General features: G+C 45.0%; 1 protein-coding gene across 1 annotated transcript; it reads left to right on the forward strand.

The window, feature by feature from the left end:
- The first annotated feature begins 166 nt into the window (after window positions 1-166).
- Window positions 167-15,711, forward strand: LOC144168404 (uncharacterized). Its single transcript, XM_077697399.1, has 6 exons — window positions 167-266; window positions 1,783-1,926; window positions 3,148-3,314; window positions 10,633-10,715; window positions 12,481-12,564; window positions 15,569-15,711. Exons 2-6 carry the CDS (start codon window positions 1,822-1,824, stop codon window positions 15,709-15,711), a joined length of 582 nt encoding a protein of 193 aa, XP_077553525.1. The 5' UTR covers window positions 167-266; window positions 1,783-1,821.
- The last annotated feature ends 3,594 nt before the right edge of the window (window positions 15,712-19,305 follow it).

Genomic DNA, 19,305 nt, shown 5'->3' on the forward strand with positions numbered 1-19,305 from the left:
GGAGAGATGAGAAAGATTCACGCTTCCACTGTACACACAGCATTTCTTTTGATCCGTGACGAGACAAGTGCGCAATTAAGGCCTCTATCTAGCATAAATGTTTTCCGACGAGAACAACAAAACTTAGCTTATGCATGCACGTTTGGTCGAGGTCTTTTCCTCGTGGCTTTGTGTTGTAGGCTGGTGGTTAGTGCTCGAACCTTTGGGACTGGATGAGGCGCAAGTTTTCTGGCCACAGGTACACTGGACGTGGACAGCTTGCCACGGTAAGTACATGTGGTCCAAGTACTAGCTATTATTTTTGTTAAAGGACTGCAAGGCAATGTCATAACCTCTGTCTTCTAGCCTATATCGCAGCAGTGGTGTCTTTTCCTTCTCAATGATGCCTGCCTATAGCTTCAACAGACAGTTTTTGCGTACAAACTGGGTCAGAACGAACTACACGTAGGGAGTTGCTGCTAGCGAGCAATGTACGGTCAGAAAGAACTTTTCTGTCTTCAAATCAAAGATGCATTGGTGCTTTTACGCGCCAAATGCGTATGCAGTGCCTTAAGGTTCTAATACAAACATAAGCCGGTTAAAAGTGGTGGACTGATTTATTGCGCGTACATCTTGATGATAGCAAAAAAGTCCTCAATTTTAAAATACTTTAGGATTATAGGAAAAGATACTATTGATGCGAATGCAACATATTCGAACGAATATTCGACACAGATAATTTCGAATGCGCATTGACGGGGTGTTAGGCAGGCTTATACGGAGTGTACGCATTTATTAATGGATGCTGTACATAGAGCATTTAGCCATAGCGGTGCCGCAGAAAAAAATGAGTTAGGTATGTGAGGTAAGAATGAAAGTGATTCCGGGCGTAATTCCTCCGACGAGAATTTTATTCTTTTGACTTGGTCAGTGACCACAACTTTGTTATGAACTTACCACCTGACCAGACGGACTTTCGTCGAACCCAGGACTGCGTAATTCCTGTTCCAGCTAGAATATATCCGGACACCATCTTTACATGATTAAGTGCTTAAATGACTAATGTTCGCGCGCGTCTATGTGTGAAAGAGAGAGAGAGATAGAGTTAGCGAGATAAATAAATATATATATATATATATATATATATATATATATATATATATATATATATATATATATATATATATATATATATATATATATATATATATATATATATATATATATATATATATATAGATACGGGACGAGGGACTCGGTAAAGATACATATCAATGTTGCAGTCGTCATTGCCAGTGCTATTCGGCTTTTTTCGAAACATTTAATAGGGCCGAATGACGTGTGCTTGTCACGTTTCTTTGATTCATTGATAAATAAGCGAAAATATAAGCGGAGATGTGGGTTCGAGTCCCGCTCCCGGAAAACGGCGGATTTTTTCTCGACTTATATTTTCGCTTATTTATCAATGAATCAAAGAAACGTGACAAGCACACGTCATTCGGCCCTATTAAATGTTTCGAAAAAAGCCGAATAGCACTGGCAATGACGACTGCAACATTGATATGTATATATATATATATATATATATATATATATATATATATATATATATATATATATAGAGAGAGAGAGAGAGAGAGAGAGCGTTTTGTTTCGGTTCTCCGCTGACCACGAATCTTTGACGAGAAGACCTTAAACTTTCAGCATTCAGACGCAGGGTCCCGTAAATAAGGGACGCTGGTACACGAGTTGCCCTGTGACACGAGTGTTGATTTGTAAATGAGCAATTTTTGCATCTCACAGGTTCCATAATCTACGGGAAGCAAACAAACTGTGGTGGCCATGCATGTTGTGCAGATATTCGTCGCCGCTGCAGCGTTTTGCGTCAGAGCTGCAGAATTTCCCGAGAGGAAGGCATATCTTGCCACATATCAGGATGCCTGGAAGGTAATTTTTCCCTGCACAAATTCAATCGGGTTTTAATAAAGTACCACGTGCACGCTATATAACGGCCCGGGATTTTATGGCGAAAAGTGATGTCGTGTAATGAAAAATAGGCAAGTTTGACGCACTGCATGACTATGCACCGGCAGCGACGTAGCGTTAAACATTCTTGTGGTTCCTTAGAGTGGTTTCACTAGAAGGTGGCACCGCCTTCCGTAGGAATTCTACGTGTTGTGATAGCATGAGAAAATCGGAATACGAGAGCAATAACAAGTTGCTTGGGGGGCCGCAATAGATGACAAGCATTGTTAGGGCAACGAATACCAGGCGTTTACAGAGGTCTACGAAGAGGAGAACTTAGGCCTAGTGTCTCGGAACAGTGTTGCTTTGCGGCTTCTCAGACATTGAAATTCTGACAGCAACATCACTGGCTACGTGTGAGCAATTTTATCCAGTCCTGGCTGACGAGAACATCGCACGAAGAAAACTCCCAGGGATTAGAAATAGGCGCCACTTTGGCATCGTCACGAAATTGGCACTTATGAAATGGCCTCCCCCCCATTCATTAAATGGTACAGAAAGCCTAAATCACGCGCGAGTCGAGGCTGAAAAGTGTTCTCGGGACATTTATTAGTGGGCAATTGCGAAAAGCTCTTCACTTGCAGTATAGAGGCAAGAGCGTAGATCTAACGTGACATCGGTTTTGTGCACAGATATAATTGTCCGGTTTGATACCACAATTCAGGGATATATAATAAATGGGTGCAGGAATGCTCGGCCTCACCAAAATGTGCGAATGGGCCAAAAGAACCAACTGCACGCGTATGCAGGGAGCATATGATGCGGGATATATCTTACAGTAGCGTGCATACTAGCGAAATAGAGTTTTGAACTCGTCCTGCAGCCATGCGTTCATCGTACCTTGCATATGTATGTCTGTACTGAATCGAAAACCGATGCTGAGCTGTTTGTTACTACTTATTCACTTCTCCATTTAGGAAAGATGGCCATCGATTGTACCCACATATATTAAAGCGCACATTAAAATGTACACACACTTTCTCCACGTTAGTAACAAAAAGATTGCCGGCGCCACGATCGCATGGTTGACAATTCTTCAACCATGACGTTTTGCTTAGTTTTGACAGATCGTATGTGAATAAGGCCATCCCTGTGAACAGTTCCCCAATAACTTGCTTGTTGTTGCTTCCAACTTTATTGCAGAGCTTCTTCCAGACTTCAGTGTTCGTGCTCTATCAGAGGTCGTTTGCAGAGGACCCTCTTGTCGCGTTTGACGGCCGGTGCTTCCACGGAAGGGCGTATCAGTGGAACCTGTATGAAAAATATGCCGTGAGCGAAGCGTACTACTGGGACGACGTCAGGGGCCTTATGTGAGTAGAAGAATTCAAGCGGAGCGTCTAATAGAGCCAATACGTGCAAAGCATTGTCGCTGCAAGCAAAAACCGCACAAGAAATGTTAAACTACTCACTTTTAAGGTGCCAAACTCTCACTTTTTGGATGTAGGTGATAGAACGATGATTAACTTCACTTGTATCCTTGGGGCATCTGTCAGCAATCATGGACAGTACTGAGCCGTTTAAGTTTCAGATCTTTTGTGAAGTAAATGCGCATCCAACCGCCCTGTATACGCTCAGTTCTCATTCCAATAATTAATAAACTTTGGAAACTTTGGATTTACAATTCTTCCGAGACGGGCGACGTAACCTCTGGCTCACCCATGTGTTTATTGATCTAAACGTACCCGTGCGTTGTATCCGTTACAGCTGAAAAACTGCCCCCCTCCCCCCGGACGCTGTACTTGGCGTCACAATGCAAACATACAGTGGTACTTGGAGGACCTTTCCATTAGTACCGCATTATTCGTGCATATTTTTGTTGTGTAACGAAAACTAACAGGGATTGTAGAAAGAGAAGTAGAATAGCGAAAAAATGGGAAGCATGGACCACTGCAGTCTCCCAAACTTGGGGTCACTAAATGTTCCTAGAGAAGATTCTGCCTTGAGATCTTTAAGGTAAGGCGAGGGCGGAGGCGGAAACTAGTGCAGCGACGGGCGGACAGAGACAGAAGGGCGGAAAGACAAAAAATAAAGCATAAAAAAGTATAAACTGGCTTGAAAATTCACAAAATAAGCCAATGAAGCTGAGGCGCAAGGCATGGGCTGTGCGGGAATTTATATCATCATTATTACCACCACCACCACCATCATCATCATCATCATCTGCAGCAGCCTGGTTGCGTCTACTTCAGGACGAAAGCATTTCCCAAAGATCTCCAGCCACGCCTATCGAGTGGTAACTGAGTCCATACTTTACCCCCAAATTTTCGTCGCTCATCTGTCCATCGAGTCCTCGGCCGACCCCTTTTGCGTTTGCGGTGTATTGGCAGCCACTCCGTTAAACGGATGGTCCACCTGTTGTCCCTCAGACGCATTACGTGAACCGCCCATGCCGATTGGCTCCGCTTAACTTGAAATAGGATGTCCTCGACCTTAGTTTGTTCCCTAATTCATGCGGCTGTTTTCCTATCCCTTAGCGTATCCCTTGGCATTCTCCGTTCCATGGCCCGTTGGGCCGATCTAAGTATCCTTTCTCAAGTCGTTTGGTGTGACCCCAAGTTTCTTCTCCGTAAGTCATTACTGGAAAAACGCATTGATTAAGCTGACGGAAGGAGCTTACGAGTCAGGATACCTGAATTATTCGTAAATCCAGGCGGATACGACTTACGACTATTCTGTGATCATTTGTTTCGATTCTGCCAGTCACCTGCACATCGTGTATCATACGTGGAGCGCCAGTTAAAATGAATTTCGTTTTTAGTTTTACCTTTCTGGCCTTCCCAAGTCAATTTCCTGTTATTTCTTTTTCGGAAGAAAGAATTCGTAATCCGCCGATTATTCCTCTCGGCAAAGGCAACCACAATTTCTCCGCGTCTGTTTCTAGAGGCTCGGCCGAATTTCCATACCGCATGCTCCCGTATCTGACGGGCCCCTATTTTTGCATTGATGTCGCCCAAAATGATAGTGTACGGAGTTTTTACTTTTCTCATTGCCAACGAAATATTTTCCTAAAATGGTCCACAGCTTAATCATAGTAGTGAATGTAGGCGCATAGACCTGCACCGCATGTTACTTGTGGTTTTTATTGAGCATGACAACGAGAGATGCTACACACTCATTAATGCTGTAAAATTCTACCCCATTCAACGCTATTGCCCAATGAACCCAAAACACTACATAGAAGTGATGGGTTTCGGAATGCCCGCGATAACAAAATATCACCGGTAAGGAGCACCACAAATCCTTCCTCAACACTTACTACCTGGCTCAACCCTATATCCCATTGAATATCAGATAACTCATGTAAAATAGCAGATAAACTAGCTTTGCTCGAAATAGTTTGAGCATTACGTGTAGAAATAAGCAATTCCCATCGGCGGCCACCCTCACCCAGCAATTCGTAGCACCTACTGCTGTGTTGCTTGCCTTCCCGCAGTCTTGGGTAGGGGCAATGCAGCTGCTGGGGACTGAAAGCCGATAGTGTTCTTGTGTAATCATTAAGAGGCTTTTGGAAAATGTACTCAACCAGGGTTGCCAAATACTTGTTTGGTGAGGCAATGATGTTTGTGTCCCAGGGAGCCCTCCCTAGTATGGTTGTACCTGTCTAGTACAACCTCCCGTGGTATCTGGCGACGTTATGACCGGGCCAGGCAGCATTTAGGACCTGGTAATGCAATGAACGGCGGTTGCTGAGCATCGGTATGTTTAAAATTTGTGACACGCTTAAACTGATGCACATAAACTGTGACATTTACAAAACACCGCTTCGTTTGACTTAACGGATATTATGCAGACTGGAGGTACAGGCTTTTCCCCTATAGCACTCTCCCAGGTGTATGGCGTGACGATTACACACAACACTCTAGAGGCGTGCGACCCGACAACAGGCATACATATGCGCCTGTCCTCCATACATACGCGTGAACATACACGTGCATTCTGCGTTGCATACAGCGCGTAAGGAGAGCGGGATTTCTATCAAGCGAGATCGAAAGTTCCTGCCTCCAGGCAGAAACAAGAGAACCAGCCGGGGAAGGGCCTTGCGCCTTGCGCCTAGAAGTGGATCTTGCGCCTTGCCTGCGTGGTGCTCTCGGGATTGCAAATACACTGTGTGGATACCTCTTCTACCGCTTGGCTACACGTCTTCCTTCACGTCACCGTAACAATATCATGGTGCCTTCACTGTGTAAAAAGTGCCTGTGTAAAGGGTGCACTGTGCCTTCATTGCTGTGCCGGAAGCCATGGCGCTCGGTTTCCGGCACAGCTGGCATAAAACAAGTGGGATCATTTGGCGATGAAAGGTGGTTGACGATTGATTGTGGGGGTAAAGCGCGGCGACGCAACGCAGGCGATGAGGCGCGCCGTAGTGGAAGGCTCCGGATTAATTTTGACAACCTGGGGATCTTTAACGCACGCTGAAATCTGATGGAAGATGGTGCTGTCGGCCGTCGAACGACACAACCGTCATGAAGACGCGGAAGTACAGATAAGTCAGCTTCTACATTCTTGCCCTGATAAAGTGCAAATAGAAAATTTCAGCTGTTTTGGCGATTAACCCGGAAGAAGTGTCGCACAAGTTCATCCCACAGTGAAGAAATAAGCAAGATGCTGGTTAGCCTTAACAGATGTGCACTATCAGGAAAAAGAAAACTTCCATTTGAAGGCACGTACATTAGGATAGCATGAGATTTATACTATTTTTATGATATACTTAAAATATGTCAGCGTAATTACTACCTTGTAGTTTATTTTTTTCTGGCGTATTTAGTACGTCACGCTTTGATTTTGTCTTACCGACCTCGAAATTGCGACGCTAGTATGCACGTACGTGCATACTAGCATTGTACACTTTTACTGGGAGAAGTAAAATAATCGAACTACCTTGGACATATGGTTAGTGCTGACCGCAACTTCGGGAGAGAAATCCAGCGCGGAATAGGTATGGGTTAGAGAGCACTCGGCAAACACTCCCAAATAATCAAAAGTAAGTCACATCTCTCACTCAAAAGAACAATTTACAATTAGTGCATACTGCCGGTGATGATGGACGGAGCTGAAACATCGCACCTTACTAACCAACTAGAAAGCAAACTAAGGATGGCTAAACGGGCCATAGAACAAATAATGTTAGGGATAACACCCAGGAACAGGAAACGAGCTACCATGATCATAGAAAAAACTAGAGTTTACGATATCATAGTTCAAATAAAGGAAAAAATTGGCCGCGTATCTGCTCCTTTCGTTGCAAATGTCGTCAAAAGACGATATTCTTTATCGACTTTTGTCAAGTAAATGCCTCCCTTCGCTTTTCCGCTCACCTCTCATGTTGTTCCTCTTGCTTCGCGCTCCTCCCAAGGTATACGACGCCAAAGGTTTGCTGAAATCATTTTAAATTTCCCGCGTTCCTAGCTCCAAACCGGGTGTCCCGATGCCAACGCTGCCGTACGGCGAAGACGCGCGTGAATCGAGGCGCCCTATTTCAACGTTTATAGAACCGCGTTTCTCTACTCCACGTGCGTTGCAAGCAGAGCTTGGAATCTATCTAGTGGAAGCTTTCGTAACTGTTGCCGGTTGATTTCCTAAAATGCCGCCAGAAGCTATAGTGGCGCGGGCGACAGCAGGCGACGGCGGAGGGATTTTTTTTTCTGCAGTTGATGGAGTATTTAATCTCGCACAAATCGAACATGTATGATTTTTTACAAAGGAATGCTGCAAATATCACTTCTGTATTACTTTGTCGTCTTATATTTGCGTAATGTCTTGTTGCTCTTCACCAATATTGACAAGTCTGAACATTACACCGGACTTTGACGGGCACATTTAGCTGTGACTATATAAGACTATTGCACAGGCCTTGTTTTAGTTTGACCGGGTGGCTGAATCGGGTCACAGACAGACAGACGGACAGACATACAGACAGACCAGAATTTCTGGGTTGAAGTAGCCCAAGAAAGACTATTGTCTTTAGACGTGCTTGGGCTGGCCACGTAGGGAGACGAACCGACAACCACTGGACAATTAGGATTTAAGAGATCATAGCTCAGTTCCCGCAAACACAGACTGTCGCCACTTCGGGTACGCGCGCGTACGCGCACGCACGGACGCACGCACGCACGTGCACACGCACACACAAGCAAAAGAACGATATCACCATTATACCGCTTCTAATTAGACTTGATGAGGAGCATTTACCGTGCTATCCCTCACGCTTCATTCCCAGCTTCCTCAAACTGGGATCCGTGTTGGGATGCTTCTAATTTTAGGCCACCAATCCATCGCTCCGCGAAACAGGATAAGCACCAGGAAATAAATGCTCCCACAATCAAAACACTCATAAAGTATGTCCTTGGGTAGCCCCGTCTAAATGCGCGTGTTTGTGGAAAGGGATTTCGCGACATGTTGTTGCTTCAGCGGCCCACTGAGGCAAGGAATGCCTGATTCCAAGCACGTTGCCTATCTTCCTGTGTATACTGGCATACGTTAGGACGAAAACGATGTCATCGAGTGGCGGGCAGTTGCAGCGCTTGGGTGATAAAAAACTCCACCTCCCCTCGCGGGAACCCCTGTGTAGATGCGACGCATAGGGGGTTCACGTTGCAGCGTTGGACAGCGGAGGAACGGCGCTGGAACGATGGAGGGGAGCGGCGCAGGCACCGCGTTTTATAGCGCGCATAACGGTGACGGGACGCGCCGGCGCCAGTGCGTCTGCCGCGGCTATGATGCAACACAATCCAACACAATCCACTTTAATCCAATCCAATCCAATCCAAGCCAAGCCAATCCATTCGAATCCAATCCAATGCCCCTCGCGAGAGAGTGTTCGCTATTGGAGAGGAGAAGGGGTGAGCGGCGGATAGCGCAGCTCGCGCGGCGAGGAGAATGGGGTAGGGGCGGACGCCGACGACGACGCCGGATGTAGGGACAAGGCGAGTGAATGAGATGCAGTCGCATCTAAAACGAACGATAGAAACCGCCCCAAATCTGTAACTGACCTTTACTGGTTCCGACGCTATAAGAAAAGGGGGTAGAAAAAGGGAGAAAATCGCCCGTTTTCTTCCCCAGCCTAGCGAGTTTCTCCCTTTAGCTCATTGCATGCAGCGCCTTCCGTACGGCCTCTGCCAAACACCGAAACGGGGGAGGAAATATTCTCCTCTGTCGTCCACGATATGCCGTCGGCGCCGACTCCGATAACGACACCGTTCGTGGTACTTGTCCTCTGGCCGTCCTTTTTTTTTTATCCCCATGTGTTCGCCACGGAAATGCATGGCTCGCTATCCGTGAGTTTGGAGCACACTCTATTGGCGCCACTGCATGCTTGCTGTGTGCGACTAGCTCGCACCCTGTTCAATGTTACCACCGCACGCTTTCAACAGACGCCCACGGGCAAAAAAGGCCAGCGATGATACTAAACTGCTCCTTTGTCCATCAACTAGCACGGATTGCAGCATATTGAGGCATCAGTTATCTACAACAAAAGCCCCATTTGGTAGAATTTTGGCTGGCGTCTTTGAATGGTTTCTAGACCAGCGGTGTGCTCTTCGCTAAAAGGGCGAAGACAAGGCAATGAATGTCATTACTCAAACATACGCGCCGTACTGCTTCGTTACACGTTTTTTGTTCTTTTAGCTATATTCTACAGCTTCTTACAAAACTTGAAACTAATGAAAAGTAGGACTGGCACATGTTACATTGACAAAATAATAATAAAAAAAACACAGGGGAGGCTCATGCATTGCGGTGGGTTATCAAAACAAACAAGCTCAATGTTCGCACTTGCATGCTCTGCGACCAGTGTTATAGATACTTTGTAGCCGTATTAAGCTTAGTTTTGCTTTGGGATCACGCTAATGTAATAGACATGTTAAAAGTGTCCTGTGTGTTGTGCAATGTGTACGTATATGTGTATTACGCTTGCCCTGTACTCTATTTCATGAATTGTGCGTTGGCAATGCCTTCATTGGAATGTATGGTGCCGTGCTGCGCTACGTGTCTTCGCCTCCCTGTACGAATGGAAGAAGTCGCGCATACGAACGCCCTCATGTCTTGCTAACCGCAGTTTTGGTGCTCGGTAGATAATGTTTGTTATTTTAGCCCATTTTAAGCGCCACGACCGCAGTAGCCTACCTGTTGGTACTTTCTCGATCCTTAAACTGATCAGCTCGCTAGGCTTTTCTCGCATAACAAGCCTTGCTCGGGTAGCGCAGCGAGGGACTTTTCTCTATTAGCTCACGAAAAGGTGAAATCGTCCTTTACTACCAAGGGGAGAAACGCGCCCCTACCTTTTGAAGGGAGAGTGTTTCGACCTCTTAGGGAACAATATATGACACATTCCTGTTTCACTCATTGGGGAGAAACTACCACACCTTTTTTATTAGAGAGAATAATCTTTATGAGTGTTTTGTTTTAACACGAGCGCGGAAATGTGCTCTCTCTTTCTCTCTTTCGCATACGCGGACACGTGTGTGTGGTCGTGCGTAACGGTAACACGAAATGCAATACCGGTAACATTTATTATGCACCATGTGTTTCGCTCTACCTTAAAATACGTCTTGAATTCAGAAAAACTGATTTTTGGTTAGCTCTGTTCCTGCTATATGCCGAAAATCTAAATTGCGCTATTTGTATCCGCAGGACAAACTGGACCGCCTACTTAGCTCCAATGGCCACAGAAGGGTACATCGCACAAAACACCATCGCAGTATCACTGGTGAAAGGTATGCAGAACTGCAGGAGACAGGCGGAGACATTACCTTCTATTGGGGTGTTGTGTTTTCTAGAAATTAAATGCAACTCATCCACGTCCAGTATACATATTTATGTCTTTTAGACGAAGCTTGCGTCGCAAAAACAATGACGACTCCCACGCAAAGGTGGGAATCGACTTGAAGCGAAGCTTCAAATGCCGTTCCGAATTCGTCATTCACAGAGTGGTTTCTAAGTATTTCTCCGCGCCGACAAACGGGACGCACTGCTCTCGCAACACCACGAGACGCAGTTCTTATCCGTGGGCACTGCGAATATTTCAGCCGGCGACCGAAGCGCTCTGGGTGGCGCTTCTGTCAGCGGCGCGACTTGGTTCGTTCAGTGGCCGAAGCGATTTCACTTCGGCGCCGCGAAACCGGACGAGCCGCTTGTTTGACCTTGGCTGAGCTTAAGGTTAGAAGGACGCTACGAGGCATTTGTACCTTTGGTAGTAAGCTTCGCTTAAAATAGCGTCACTTTGATTACCATCGGTTGCACGGTTTGAGTGAATCATCTATACTTTTCTTAACGTGGTTTGTCATGCGACTCTAGAAATCTAAGGCAGATGCTGCCCATCGCTTATCGGTACTCGCTGGATAAAAAGAACAATCACTGTAAAGTAACTCAGTTTTGACAGCTGCAAAAAAAAAAAAGACTGCCGAAACAGGGCTGGCTTGCCTGGTGCGCCCCTGCTAGTGCAATACCTTCAGTTACCTTTTAGCGCCATGAAATTTAGTTGCCACCCTCCGGATGCAGGATCCAGCGCTTGCATTTTATAAAACAAGGATCAGGCGTAACTTAGTTCCGACGTTGCCTGGCCTTGTTTTCTGCCTTTGATGCTGCGCCAATGGCCAAGCCGTTCCCGCTTCCCCTGCCAGGCGAAGTCGGCTCATCTCCCACTGATGAAGCCATTTTGTGAATTCAGTCGGCATTCTCTGTGGATAAATTTTTGGCAGCGATCGACCAGGTTAAGCCGGTGCCCGCCCTGTGCCCCGACGCTATTACTTAAGAGGTGAGAATATCGAGCACTCAGTGCTAGAGAAGAATTTGGATTCCGTTAATCAACTGTTGCGCTCCGGTAGACTCTAAGCTTCAATTCGGATATTGTTCAGACTCCAAATCCTGAGAAACCAAACCGCAAATAGTGCCTGCCGCGCTATTTAACGGTTGACGTGATACTTCTGGGGCACCTAACGTGTCTAGTTTTAGATGGAGGTTACCTCCTCAATGTGAGTATCGCGCTTGCTATAGACAAATAAAAAACATTTGACAACGTGTTAGTCAAGGTACCATGTTACAAGTTATAAATTGCCCTCATCTCCAAGACGAAGTATGGGATTGTATTCAATCATCAATCACGCACCGCGTGCCCCCCGTCCCCCGCACCAACAGTGCAGTATCTGCAAATTTACACCAGTTTGCGGGGTACCACAGGGGTCCGTTGTGTCGCCGCATCTGTTAATATTGCCTTGTTACCGCTCGCTTGGTACCTTGCTTCTACCCCATCGACACCAGGGCGTACACAAATATAGCCACACACTTTTGCTATGAGAAAAGAGTTGGGTACAGAGTGTGGAAGCAGCTTCGCATTGCGGCGCTCTTCGCCCTTAGTCGGCCCTGCGCTGAAAAATCCAATCATCATCAGCGTCGCATTGCGCTAGCGTGAAAAAGTTCGTGTGAGCAATCTATAGACTCTTTTTTCGAGCATGGCCCTCACTTAACGTTCTGTTCTCGCAGACAGCCCTTACACGGTCCGCTATCCCATCGTGGTCTCCGAGTACGACAACTGCGACATCCTGCGTGTACCCCATCGTGCAAACGGTATGAAGTAAAAGTACCCTGGCATAAAGAATACACGCGCGTGTTTCGAAAAAAAAAAAAATAGTGTTGCGAGGAATAGCATTCTCTACTTTTGCAATGGGCTATATATGAAAATGTTGAGCCAAGCTGGAAGGAGGAAGATATAATCATCTATTCTGGGCATGGTAGGACCACCAGTTTTGCTAGAAATATAAAGGAAAAGAATTTACCCCATCTGGAGTAAAAATATTTGAAAGCTCTGTGTTTTACGCGCTTTAAATAACGTAAATAAATAAAGGGTCCATGGCCAACCAAAAATTCTTACTGCGGTTTGTGACTGTTACCATTGTGCGGAACTTAAGATAAACGAAGGGCTTCGTGGACGTCATTTATGAATGGGCCGGACACTTCGCGCGCTGCAAGTTAAATATTGTCCACATGCAACAGAGATGTTTAATGATTACGTTCGCGTATAATCGCGGTCTCCATGTCGGGCCGAAAGGTTCAGCTCGCCGTCATTACCTGCGCCGTCAGGGATACCTGCAACGCGAAAAAAAAAAAAAAAACGTTTTTTTTTTCAGAAACAGGGCTAAATACGAATTATGTTGATTGCGCCCGAAGGAAATAAACATAAAATATTAATATTCTCATGTTACCCGTAAAATGTAATTCAAGCTAATATTTCAGGGCACTAAGATCTCGGGCTAATCAGACACTCTGTCTGAATGTGCAGACAGAGATATTTGATCAAAAAAAAGAAAACAAAAGGCTTTCTGCACCCGCGGAATCGGCTTTCTCCACTTGTTAAGGAGACGCTAAAAGCTGATTAACGTTTCGTTTTAACTGAAATATTGCCCGTTTCGTACCTGTCTCGGCTTTAGTTTGAACAAAAACGAAGCCTCGGTCCTAAAAAATATTTAATTACAAAGCTGGCCTTTCTCTCCCCATTCTCGCTTTCGTTTTTCCTGACGTTACATACCACACGTGACAAATCGCCTAAAGCAATGGGCGCCTTTTACCATTGGATTTCCCTTTCGTCCGAAAGATTGGAAGTCAATCAGAAGTTTTTCTGACTTCGTCTTAGTATGACACGCCTATAGTCAGTAACCAAGCCCCTCCCCTCTATGCCACCTCTTGCGATGCGTTCCCGGAAGGTGCTGCCACCCGTGGGAGTATGTGTAGGAAATCGGCAATGAAGCGAAGTTTACAGCTGTTTTGTTTTAAGCCACTTCCGCTAATAATGTTTGATTTTGGCACTGCCTGTGGCATGCATATGCGAAAACAGCAAAAGTAAGTACGATAGGCTGTGGCGTTCACCTGCATGCATGCATCAATTGACTGCGCTTGTAACCAAGGTAGAACAACTAAACTAAATTGGACCTGAAACGAAGCATACCGGCGCCTGAGCTGCGGCATTATATTTTATGATGTTTGCTAGCTCGGTTTTGTGTCCGAAAAATCCTTTGATGAGTTGAAAACCCCGCGTGCATTTCTTTTACATTGACGTGTCCCTGCCTTGGTGTTTGTTTGAGAAAAGTGCTAAGGCAAGCTCTAAAAAGTCCTAAAGATTCACCATTCGACATTCGTGATGTCCCAAATCGCAGTGTGGGAAAGTGTATGGAAGGCGACACCTGTTTTCGCGTTTTTGGCATTTGGTGTGTTAATAAGCTGTGAGTGCTATATCTACATTCTGCTGTGAGTGCTATATCTATATCTGCTGTGAGTGCTATATCTACATTCGTGACACTATAATCTAACGGTAGAGGGCGACTTGCTTTGGCAAGTTAGGGTTCCTTTAACCCGAACCTGCGTCCCCGCGCTAGCCACTTCGCGGCCCAGGTCAGTGTTGCTGAAGAGAGTCCCGTATCTAGTAAATTGTCAAGCATCGCTCAAGATCGCCCAATTTCAGCATTGCTAACAGCTAAAGTGAGCGCTTTATTACTGTTAGAGCTTCTTTGAGCCCCAAGGTTACCTGCTCTGGCACTGAAAGGTGACAAAGTCATACGTCTATGCCCGCGTTAAGGCAGCTGACTTAGCGCGTACAGGCAACATGGTACGTCACTGGTTGTAAGCCTAACAGAAATGAGTTAGTGGGCAACGCAGCTATTCTATCATTTTCTATTATATTTATTAAAAGAAAGAACGAATGTGTCTATTTTTATTAGAAATGCCGTTAAGATATAAAAGTCAAATCTTATCCGAAGTCAGAATGTTATACTGATAAATGTTACCTGGGCGTCTCTCAACCTAACCACACGTATAAAATTGAAACCATTTTTCTTTGCATCCACGACTTTTACCGTAGACGCAAGGTAGCTGACTACTTATAAAAAAAATTACACTCAGCAATAATCCAGCCGGTAAAATTAAGTTCATCTGATTGCAGGTAACAAATACAAACTCTACAATCATCCCTTACTGAAGGAAGTTGAGAGAAGCGCCACAGCTGTTTAACATCAGAACTGCGTCAAAAGTGCGCCGAAACCTTCGCTGAAAGTGCGTCCAATCGATGGTAAAACATTCAAAGACCGAAATCGCACACGCGGAACGATCCCATGGGACAATTTTTAGCGCACTACGTAAATGCATGTGCGAACGATCTGAATTTATACCAATGCTTGGTTCATGAGATAAAGGTATACTTTTCTACTCTTTCTTCATCATCGATGTGTTTATAGTCTCCTCCAGAAGCATTCGTTTATTGCGATTTTCCAGTAACCGTTTTGACACCACGGAAGCCCTGTATCAAGCACGTGCCGTGGGTTCACAGACATTAGAGATTTTCGGTCGACCAACCGGTCAATGGTGAAATGCATAGGTTTTTTGACAGTACGCCATCGCTCCCGTTAAGAAAGCTTTAGCTTTAAAAACCTCGCTTTTCTGTAGCTTGGAGATATTCATCCGTTCGTGGATTTCTGTTTTGTGCAACTTTCTGCCTCCAATTTACGGTTGACGTGTCTGAGAAATGAGACACAACGGCTCTGAAAGCTCTTCCTGTTCTTCGCATATTCCTTCTCAAACGCAGGTTGTGAGCTGTGGGTCACCGTGGATCGGGTGCAGGAAGTGAGCAGCCTATGCCTTTTCATCTACGATCTGCTGTGTGGCACAGAAAAGTTCGTAAAGTACGATACAGAATTTTGTACGAACAAAATACAGATAAAGCACTGAGTGAACAAAATTTACTGCTGTCTACTTTTTCGCCCCGAAGTATGTATTCGCTTCCGGGCGAGTGATCAGTGGCTTACTTGGAAAGCACCTACGGGGTCGCTGTTGGCCCTGCACTGTATGACTCATTTTATTGAGCCATTGGATTGCAAAAAAAAAAAAAAATGAAAATCTGCAGTATGGTGCGCATGCTTCTAGGCGTTCTTGACTAATCCTTGACTAGTATACGCACCTGACTTGTTTGTATGTGAGTACGAATCTGAGAGAGTTTCGTTTTTTTTAAACCCACATGAACCCAAACATTTGTGCACTAACCTATTGGCCCGCGCACACTCGTTCACTAGCCAGCATGGGTATCTGTCATTAGCGCCGGATACAGCTTTGTTTGTCGGTAATGCCTACAACACAAGCAGAGACCGAACACGGGGAAAGGGAACAACGCGAGCGCTGTTCGCTCATATGAACTCACGGGTTTGCTCACTCGAACTTACGGGTTCACTTCGCGAACGACCATCTATTTTTTGTAACGGTATACGCTTGTACGGAAGGTGGAAACTGCTTCAAAAAATTACGCCTAAGAATCGACGCAGACAGATTTACACTAGGTGTCCGTAGCCACTGTGGTACAATGGGTAATAAGAGAGCAGGACATATGGAGGAGGAGGAACTATTTTATAAGAAGCGAAGGCTCAATGCCTTTTTGTATAGGTGATGGTGCAGTGTCGAGCGAGCCTCTGGGGTGGTTTTAAATTAGAAACTCGAAGAAACAGTCTCATGAAAAAGTTGAACAGTCCTTTTTTGCCTTACTCATGATGCGAGCAGTAGTACAGTGATGTTTCGGATCGGTAATTTTCCCTTTTTCGGTACATTTCAGGCTGTTACTTTCGCCAAAAACGAACGAAAGGAATATCTAATAGATGCAGGGAATTTAATATTTGTGGAGTAAAAAGAAAAACAATGTCAGTGAACCGGACCTTGCATCATTTATTACTTTGTTTTCCTGAAACGTCACTGGCTTTATGTTCAAATATCTGCAATTGTGTTCCCGTAAGCCACAAGCATCCAATACCGCTTCCAACCCAGGTCATAAACAAGAGGGAGCATAGAGAAAAAAAATAATCTCGAGAAAGAGCCCGTAAAGCGTGAAGTGGCAATGGCTGAAGGGCAGTAGCCTGTTCGCATGTATTCCTGCGCAAAATATAAAAAAAGTATTTCAGGTGTGCCTTTGTCCGCGTGTTGCCAAGAAGAGATGGCGCCCGCAGTCCCTGCGCTGAGCTAAAATAGGAAAAATGGAAACTAATTTGGTAAAGTCGTAAACACAGGCACATACTATAAATAAATTCAGCAAATCCTGGAGACAGATACGGCTAACAATTTTGCTCACGCTGAAACTCTTAAATATTCGAACGGCGTTTGTGCCAGGAAGGTTATGTAAAGTAGACATAGCTCCCGAAACCATTGGATAACTCCCGAAACCGTTTGCCAACCCGCACGCGTGCGCCAACCCGCACGCGTTGGCGCATATTCATCGAGTGATTAGTGAGAAGTTTAAGACAATAGTGGTAGGGAAACATGCACCGATAACATCAGCGCCACAAAAGACTGCGGAAAGGGAAATAAGTTTGAGCAACCTTGATTGGAAAAAAGCAGAGCAAAAGGTTTCCCCCCAGACAGCAGTGGGCCCGGACGGAATACCAATGCAACTGATAAACCTACTTGGACCTAAAAGTAAGGAATCGTTTATGAGGGCAATATATAAGGTGATAGAAACCCAACAAATACCAGAGGACTGGTTAGAAAGTAGGATGAATTTAATATATAAAGGCAGAGGAGACAAAGCCAGTATTGATTCATACAGACCACTCACAGTAACGTCAGTGGTGTATAGATTCGTAATGCAGGCGATAAAATCAGAAATTCAAGCATGGATGGAAGAAAATGAAATACTTGGGGAACTGCAGAATGGATTTAGACAAGACAGGCGACTGGATGACAATCTGTTCGTGATAACGCAATGCATTGAAATTGCGAAAGCACAGAATAGACCACTATGGATTACGTTCTTGGACATTAAAGGGGCATATGACAACGTAAACAGAGAACGGCTGTGGAGAATGCTGAAACTCCAGGGATTAGATGACGAGTTAGGACAGTTCCTTATAGCAATCTATAAAGACAATAGAGTGCACCTTACTTGGGAAGGACAGAAATGCGCCCAGCAGGTCAACATTCATCGGGGACTGAAACAGGGATGCCCTTTGAGCCCAATACTGTTCATGCTTTACATGGCAGGGTTAGAAAAGTAACTGGAAGAAAGTCAAGTAGGGTTTAGCCTAACCCATATGCTGCAAGGCGAAGTGGTACAACAGCATATTTCGGGAATGTTATACGCAGACGACATTGTTCTTTTAGCTGATAACCAAACCGATATGCAGCGGCTAATAAATATTTGCGGCCAAGAAGCCACTGACCTCGGATTAAATTTCAGTACAGAAAAATCAGGAATAATGATTTTCAATGACGCTACCACCGACGTAGTGTCTATCCAGCAAGGCGAATTACCTAGAGTGAAGGAATACTATAAATATTTGGGAGTGTGGATAAACGAAGGAGATAACTACTTAAGTACTCACGAGGAACAACTTAAGGTTAAGGGAAAGCGAAACGCAGCTATAATGAAGCATAGAGCTCTGTGGGGGTATAACAAATATGAAGTAGTAAGATGAATGTGGAAAGGAGTAATGGTTCCGGGTCTCACGTTTGCGAATGCTGTACTCTGCTTAAAATCAGACGTTCTATCAGGCCTTGAAGTAAACCAGAGAACGGTAGGACGTTTGGCCTTAGGCGCGCATGGAAAAACAACTAACGAAGCAGTTCAGGGAGATATGGGCTGGGCATCGTTTGAAGTTAGAGAAGCTCAGAGTAAAATATGCTTTGAGATGAGGTTGAGGGCAATGGATCAACGAAGGTGGGCAGCTAAGGTTTTTAGGTACCTATACTTGAAAAGCGTGGACACGCAGTGGTTAAGAAAGACTAGAAGGCTAACGATGAAATACGGAAAGAACAGTGGGGAATCCAAAACAGCCAAGGTAACCAAAAAAGAGGCAAGGCAGATTGAAACGAATAAATGGAGGGAAAAAATGGAAGCTAAAACGTCGTTAGAGATGTACAGGGCTGAGAAAATGAACATCAGAAAGGAAAATTTCTACGATAATTCCCGGGGCAGTGCTTTGCTTTTTGAGGCTAGAGCAGGTTGCCTGCGAACTAAGAGTTTCGTGGGGAAGTATTCACAAAATGATGGGGTATGCGTGGTATGCGGAAAAGAAACAGAAACTATGCGGCACATCGTGTTAGAATGTGAGGGTATCCATCCAAATCTACATGAAAGGAATATTGGGCTTTCAGAAGCCCTAGGATTTAAGGGTATCACAGAGGAAGTTAACTTCAAGGTTGTCGAGGGGACGAAAAGAAGATTAGAATGCTGGTGGACGAAAAGCAGAGAGGGGAATATTGCCTAGGATAGTTACCACCTGTAACAGAAAAAAAGTACTTCGTGCCTAATAAGCTTTTTGTGCCTGCCCTAAGCAGCGCTAGTAT

The sequence above is a fragment of the Haemaphysalis longicornis genome, unplaced genomic scaffold (genome assembly GCF_048455015.1).
Source record: "Haemaphysalis longicornis isolate Haplotype H1 unplaced genomic scaffold, Haemaphysalis longicornis Haplotype H1 scaffold_2, whole genome shotgun sequence".
Lineage (NCBI taxonomy): Eukaryota > Metazoa > Arthropoda > Arachnida > Ixodida > Ixodidae > Haemaphysalis > Haemaphysalis longicornis.